Here is a 7,456-nt window from a genome sequence, read left to right on the forward strand (position 1 = left end):
GTGTGTGTGTGTGTGTAGGCTATTAGTGGGTGGGGTGAAGGGAAGTGTAGTCAGGAATGGGTTTTATTTCACACGCCCATGCTGTTGTGTACCATGCTGCCTCCACGGGGCAGTCAGCCCCCGATCACGCACCGAGTCTGTCTCCCATTGGTCGGCATATAACACACCTTTGCGTCCTATTGGGCGAGACGTTAAGCCAGGCCTATCTTTTCCCCACCGCGTTTGAAACGATGAATGGCAACGAGGCTGCGGAGGTAACTGGGACACAAACATCCCATTTGGTCTCAAGTGTTCACACGAGACGGAAGGACGAGTAGAGCCTACTCAGCAGGTAAACCGGGCTCCAGAACACGTCACACAGACCCACATAAGATGTAAGTAAATACATTTATCACAATGTCATGTAGACCTATTCCATTTTCTATAACTAGAAGGGATTTATTTAAATTATATGACATGATGTTTCTGGAAAAATAATCCAAATAATAGTCTATTATTGTTATTTATTTTGGTTTATGTCTAATGATGGTTGTCAAGCCTTATAGGACCAACATATAGCCTATTTAGGTCATAGTTCATTCACACTAGCAGCTTCACCACTGATGGTTATTCAGGTTATGATGTCTGTAATGTGTGTGTGTGGGTGGGTGGGGGTAGGGATGGAGGGGAGGGGTTGTTAAGTGTTATGTGACGGTTTGTGTAAGCAGCACAGTTGGTGCTTTTGTCCCCCAGGGAAAGTAGGTGAAAGGGCCCTAGTGCTGAAGAGCAGCAGCTGATCATGCTCACTTCACATGTTCCTTTACATATTCTGTTGATGCATGGCAAAACCATGCAAGCTTTAAGAACCTTGATTGAACACGCTGGGACATGGAGTGGACTGTGTATGTCTGCTCACCAAATGTACACAATCTGTGGTTATGGTTTATGTCATTTTATGTTCCAAGTACAAGTTCACGAAAAGACCACAGGGTGTCATATTGAACGTTTATGATCAAAATCAAATGAAAGTAACAGTCCATAGTGTGTTGTCTTATATGTCTTATGTCTTTTTGCACTTTTATCACTCAGAGTTGCAACATGGAAGTTGAGGAGCTCCACTCAGACATCCAGGGCGAATCACAGCCTGCTCCTTTGGGTGCAGGTGACATGGAGGCTGTGCAGGCTCTGATGTCCATGACTAAGCACTGGACCAGGAGCTTCAGGCTCAGAGACTTCAGACCCTTGACTCCGTCCTCAGACTGCTCAGAGGATGACTCCGTCCCCTTTGGGTCTGCTGTGCTACTGGACTCTCCTTTGGTAAGGGATCCATATGGGCTGAGAGTTTTCATATTCATATATTTTTCATATTAAGTATTTTTTTAAGCAAACCTGCATTGAACAACTGTTTAAAAAAATCCGGCCTAGAATATGGCATTAGGCCCAAGATTACTTTGAAAGGGTTGTCTAGGACAGAACGTTTTACACCGCGTACCACTTCAGGAAGTATTAGGCTCTCTACGTACCACCATTATGCCCCACGTTGAAATAGAGTAGCATAGGCCTACCCTATTCAGCTAGGGATAGTTCACGCAGGAGGCAGGTTTATTCCTGAAAACAACATTTATTGTTGACAGCCACGCTGTACTTCCTCCATGCGGCTCCGACTGAATCCAAATCCAAAATCTGCATACACAAAAATATACACACAGTTATACAATATATATAGATACACATGCACACAACTTAAAACACTAATTAAAAGAAGGCCATATAATAAGAGTGGGGCTTTTAGCAGTGATTTAAAAGAGATTCCTATTTTGCCAGACTGAGTTTGTCAATAAAAAAATTAATAACCCGTCTTTGCTCTCAGTGTATGACACCGCCATACAGTCCACCCACCTTTGAGGCCACCCATCCGCCCTCAGGGGCAACCTTCCATCAACCTGCAGCAGCTGGAAGTCCAAGCTGGCAGCCAATAGAAGAGACTCATCTGCACACACACACTGCTGCTTCTCAGCAACGGTTCCACTGCACCAGTGTCATTCGTCACACATCAGATGGCCATCCTGATGTCCATGTCCATCCTGTCTCCAGGGAAGACAGACTTACTCAAGTTCCCACAAAAGACTTTAAAAGAGAATTGAGCTCTGAATATGGACTAAACAGTAGAGAGTCCGAGGGGAGCTCTGGAATACAGTCGGACTCTAATGCAGCCATGCCACAGGAATCTTTTACCGTGACTGTGCCAAATGTGCTTGACGCCAGTCGGACCAAGATGAGTCTTTTAGGCCTGGATGATAAATCCAATACGTCTCAGGCTGTCTCCTCTGTCCGGGCTACTGGATCCGGGGTCTCTCCTGCGCCTGTCTACTGCCAGATTCTTCCTGTCTCTTGTCCTTCCTCCACTGTCCCAGCCTCTCACAGCCAGAAGCAACACCTAAAACCTGTCCCATCAGCAGCCACCACTGCACTACAACAGGCACAAACACAAGCAGCTTCTCCTGCCCATGTCATCCTCCTGGGGGGTCAGGGGCCAAAAGGCCCCGTAATGCTCCTCGTCCCTCGGCCGGCTGTTCCTACACTCTACGTCCAGCCAGCACTGGTGACCCCTGGTGGCACCAAACTAGCAGCCATCGCCCCCGCGCCCGGTCGTGCCATGTTGGAGCAAAGACAAAAGCCTCCGCAGCCAGAAGTGTCCCGTGTACGCAGTCATGTTTGTCCTCATGAGGACTGCTGCAAAACCTACTTCAAGAGCTCCCACCTCAAAGCCCACATGAGGACACACACAGGTAAGAGATGAAGGATTTTAATATAGAAAATATAGGACACCTAAAAAAAGTATATGCATTTTGCAGGGATTCTTTCCATAATGTTGTCAGACACTTAGAATAATAATCTGAGCCTGTCAGCGGCAAAAACAAGCACTTTTGTGGACGTAAACTGAAGGTGCGCAATTGCCCATTAACACTACATTTCATTTTTTTCCTTAATACTGGACCAATTTCAAAGATTGTTGTTCCTGTCAGTCACTTAGACACAAAAACAGAGGGAAATAAGGTCCAGGGGGCTGTTTCACAACAGCAGAATTTATAAATCCAGGATAACTGATAAAGCAAGGCTTGACCTAGTCTAATCTGTGCAGCCTGGCTTGGTGCGTTTCAAGAAGGCCAAGCCAGGCTGAGGAGGAGCGACTAGGTCGAGCCAGGTTGAAGTAATTCAGATAGATGCGCGTCCACGGCTTTCTTTAACAGACCGCGAGGTCGATCACAGATTTACCGATGTTACAATGGAGAACACGCATTGTTCATACTTAATACAGAGTGAGCAGCAGCTTCTTGTGGAAGTATGATGACGTGAAACACAGTATTTGTAAAAAAAAAAAAAAACAGCGAGAGAAGGCGTGGCAGACGATCACGGACCGACTGAATGTGTAAGCAGCCTAAATATATTAACTGACCTCTGCTCTGAACTGAAACTGTCATAATCATTCCATTCAAGGATTAGGCTACTAATCATTTGCACAAATTAACAGTTGTACTCTTTGCCTTAAAAGTGAGCAGAAGATAATGTTACTCAGGAAATTTACAATGAAGATCCATTTTCTACAACGCTAGAATATGATACCTAAATATCTCTTGCACTCTGTTCCTCCCTCTCTCTCATGGGCTAAAATATAAATTTCCTAAGTCATATTAACTTCCACTGCTCGCTTTTAATGCAAAGTGTACAACTGTTCGTTTTTGCAAATGACAAGTGGCTCATTGAATGGTTTCAGTTAAGAGCAGTAGTTCATAAATGTATATTTTTAGGCTATCATTCAGTGGTCCGCTATTATCTGCCACGCTTTTTCTCACATTTTTGTTTTTTATAGGACAAGTTTCCTTCTCTACATATTACATGCTTGGCTCCCTTGTATATATGGACAGAAAAGAAAGACACTGAAGAAATTTCACTCTAAATTCTAGAAACTATAAAGAAAACTAAGTGATAAATTCCATGCACACTGTAAACATGAATGTAACAGAGTATATTCATCAGTTATTTCCCCCCAGCTAAATATAAGGTGAAAAGCCACTGAGGTGTCCTCTCCCTGTTGTTACATGAAGCCTACATCACTAGATAGTTACTGGTCCAGTGAACTAAGACTATAATTTGGGAGGATTGTACAATTAGGTTCTTAAAATTGTAAAATTCTCCCAAATTATAGTCCCAGTTTACTGGAAAACACACATTGTGTGCTAAGAATGCCAAATACAATTTACATGGAAGAGGAACAAACATGATCCTTTACTGTTAAAGAATACAAAAAAATGTATTAACTAAAATAATTCTTGGTGCATTGTTCCATTATAGAAACACACATGTACAGCACTCTATATATTGCCCTTAGTAACAGACTTCATTAGCCTTTACTAATTATCTCAACAACTGCTGTAATTAATATATCCATCAAACTTCTAACAACAATATGAACAGCAGTCTTCATACAGCAATATAACAGTAATAATGACATATCATGTCACATGAATAATTATAAAAAATAATGGTCACAACTTTAATTAATAACAGTACTTAACTGAACATCAATATACATCTGTTGTATTTTCATACAGGCTGATGATGATGATAATAATAATAATAATAATAATAATAATAATAATAATAATAATAATAAGGTAAAAAACACTGCTGAGTGATCAGAAAAGGCTCCAGGATTAATAAATCCTGGCTGTTAGCCTGGTCAGGAGCAGGCTAGCTGTTAGCCTGGCTGTTAGCCTGGTCAGGAGCAGGCTAGCTGTACAGAATAAATCTCCATGGTAACTTAGCTGCCTCTGCTTTTGTGAAACTGAGTCGAAGGCTAAATTGAGCCAGGATAACTGGGAAATCCCAGCTTAATCCGCTATCTAAGTTTTGTGAAATAGCCCAGAGGTTAGTCTATATGTTAGTTAGTAAATATGAGGTTCCACCGGATGTCCCTCGCCTTTTGCTTTCTTTGTGTTGGCCAAGCTATGAGAACCGACAACCAAAACAAAAAAAATGTTGAGTAAAATTCTCATCACACACTCGACAGCCATCTTAATTCCAGAGCTCGCCTCCCTAAGTGCACACGTTCCACCAAAACAAGTTCCTTCCTGAGGTTATTTTGCAGAGTTGCTGCGTCCGTCGACCATGACTATTGTGATTGGTTTAAAGAAATGCCAATAAACCAGAGCACGGTTTTCTTCTATTCACTAATGTTGTGTGGACTAGCCATCCTTCCTCCACAGCGCTGTGAAGGAAGGTCTGGCAATGCGAGACTAGGTCCAGGTTGAAATACAAAAACAAAGTTACCCTTTAAAGTGCACTTTTCTAGATACTGAAAGACATTTTACAAAGCAGCCGAAGGTCAGCGTCATATGCAAAAAGATGACACAAAGTGTGATAAAAACAAACAACGGTTCCTTTATCACCCTCGTAGGACTAAATTCCAAATGTTTTCCAACAGGTGAGAAGCCCTTCAAGTGCAAGTGGGAGGGCTGCGAGAGGCGATTCGCTCGCTCCGACGAGCTGTCTCGCCACCGGCGTACCCACACGGGAGAGAAAAGGTTTGCCTGTCCCGTGTGCCTCAGCCGCTTCATGCGTAGCGACCACCTCGCCAAGCACGCCCGGCGACACCTAGCAGAGAGGAAGACGCCCCGCTGGACACCCGGTCTGCTGACCTCACTGCTTCCACAACATTCAGTCTGTCTTCAGCAAACTCCCTCGGAGACATCCTGATGAGACACCAAAGGGTGAAAATGAATGTGAGGCTTGGTGAGCCTCCAACAGTGCACTAGTTTTCATTGTCAGTAGTCAGCTCATAACAGTTGAACGACGCAGAACTGAAAACTAGATTAGGTTGCAAGTCGTTGCTGCTTTGTTATTCCTTAATAATTATAGTCGAATCTGAACAAGTTCATGAGACCGTTTCACTGAAAATAGCCACCATTATGTGACTCAATTATTAAAAGATTTAATTCTTTAAGATGATTTGTTTTGGCATTTTAGTCCTTTTATTTTGAATGGACAGCTTACGACAGGAAAGGGGAGAGAGGGAATGACACGCCGCAAAGGGCCGCAGGTCGGAATCAGACTAGCGGCCGCTAGACTGAGCCTTTGTACATGGGGCAAACGCTCATCCAGTTGAGCTACCAGGGCTTCCCAAATTTTGGAACACTTTAATGCTAAACATATTCACTTTGCAGTGCCATTTGACCAAACCTTTTTGAATATTGTTCCTTTGTGCCATGCAAGAATCTATGTTATAAAACTATTTTGCACACTTATTTCTTTATTAAACCTGAACACATGTATTTTCTTGTTTTTTTCCCTCCCAATGTGTCCAGATTTCCGTGTTGTCCTGCCTATTTTGCACGTAGTGACGAAGACTTGGCACAACTCTTGTTCAGAAGTTCCTAGATGGTTTTGACTCGAGAGATTTAGCTTCTCAAAACAAATCCGTTAGCCTTTTGATCACATTATTCAAGATGAGATTTGGATTAAATCATGAGATGAAACAGTTTTTGAAAAATGATTATCAATTATTTAGGTATGTCTGTGCAATATATATTAAATTTAAAAAATATTAATGGTAAAAAAAACAGGGATTCACAGTCCAGTCAATGAGGTGTTTATTACTTTTCATGTTGACAAGCACAGATACAGAAGTTATCAGGCAAATACCTGATAATTCATCATGCCTTGAACACAAATTGGGAGACAAATTAACAGATATTGTACACAATTTTCAATTTTACTTGCAATCGGGAAAAACTATTCTTTCAACACAGTCCAAGACTTTGAAAAAATATTTTAAAATTCAACAGAAATAACGATAGAACTAGCAAAATAAATGGGTTCTAGCATTTTAAATATTCCTTAAAAAAAGAAGACCCCAAACTATGTCAGCTGATTTATAATCCATCAACACTTCCCTCTACCATCTGCAGCACATGCTGTTTAATAAACCTGCTTTGCTATGTTGTGCCAGAGCACTTCAGGCCCTTCATTAGTATGGGAGCAAAAGACTCAGCACTTTACTGGTGAAGACTGAGCCATTAGCTTCTCAACTAGAGGATGGATACCCGAACCGAGCCCGTCGGGACCCGACGGGCCGGGCCGGGTTCGGACAGATATTTAGAAATTATGTTGGGGTCGGGGTCGGTCACATCAGCGCGATAACGTATTGAACATTTTAAATTTAAAAAAGCTTATTATGTAGGTGCGGCGCCTGTGTTAACGTGCGCTTGTTGCCCGTGTGCGCTGATGACCTCATCTGTTGACATTTCCGAATGCCTTCCTACAGCTGCTTAATAAAAGCTTTCCATACAAACAAACGTATGTGTCATTAGTATGAGGAAAAAAAACCGAGATTTTAACTGGGTCGGGTTCGGTTACTGGGCTGTCGGTTCGGACAGAAAAATGCGGCCGATGCGCACTCTATTGTCAACCACACCAG

At 42.5% G+C, this 7,456-nt stretch overlaps 1 protein-coding gene across 2 annotated transcripts; it reads left to right on the forward strand.

Moving 5' to 3' along the window:
- The first annotated feature begins 218 nt into the window (after positions 1-218).
- On the forward strand, positions 219-6,311 carry LOC120561786 (Krueppel-like factor 10). 2 transcript variants are annotated; one of them, XM_039805023.1, is made up of 4 exons: positions 219-374; positions 1,069-1,296; positions 1,850-2,768; positions 5,465-6,311. In XM_039805023.1, exons 2-4 carry the CDS (start codon positions 1,078-1,080, stop codon positions 5,734-5,736), a joined length of 1,410 nt encoding a protein of 469 aa, XP_039660957.1. In that variant the 5' UTR covers positions 219-374; positions 1,069-1,077; the 3' UTR covers positions 5,737-6,311. The 2 variants fall into 2 exon arrangements, with proteins under 2 accessions (XP_039660957.1, XP_039660959.1); XM_039805025.1 differs by having other exon boundaries at positions 232-331.
- The last annotated feature ends 1,145 nt before the right edge of the window (positions 6,312-7,456 follow it).

This window comes from Perca fluviatilis, chromosome 7 (genome assembly GCF_010015445.1).
Source record: "Perca fluviatilis chromosome 7, GENO_Pfluv_1.0, whole genome shotgun sequence".
Taxonomy (NCBI): Eukaryota; Metazoa; Chordata; class Actinopteri; order Perciformes; family Percidae; genus Perca; species Perca fluviatilis.

Coding starts and splice junctions, on each gene's coding strand:
- LOC120561786 (XM_039805023.1), top strand. CDS start 1,078: ATGGAAGTTGAGGAGCTCCACTCAGACATCCAGGGCGAATCACAGCCT. Junction 1,297..1,849: donor TGCTACTGGACTCTCCTTTG/GTAAGGGATCCA, acceptor CTTTGCTCTCAG/TGTATGACACCGCCATACAG. Junction 2,769..5,464: donor CCACATGAGGACACACACAG/GTAAGAGATGAA, acceptor GTTTTCCAACAG/GTGAGAAGCCCTTCAAGTGC.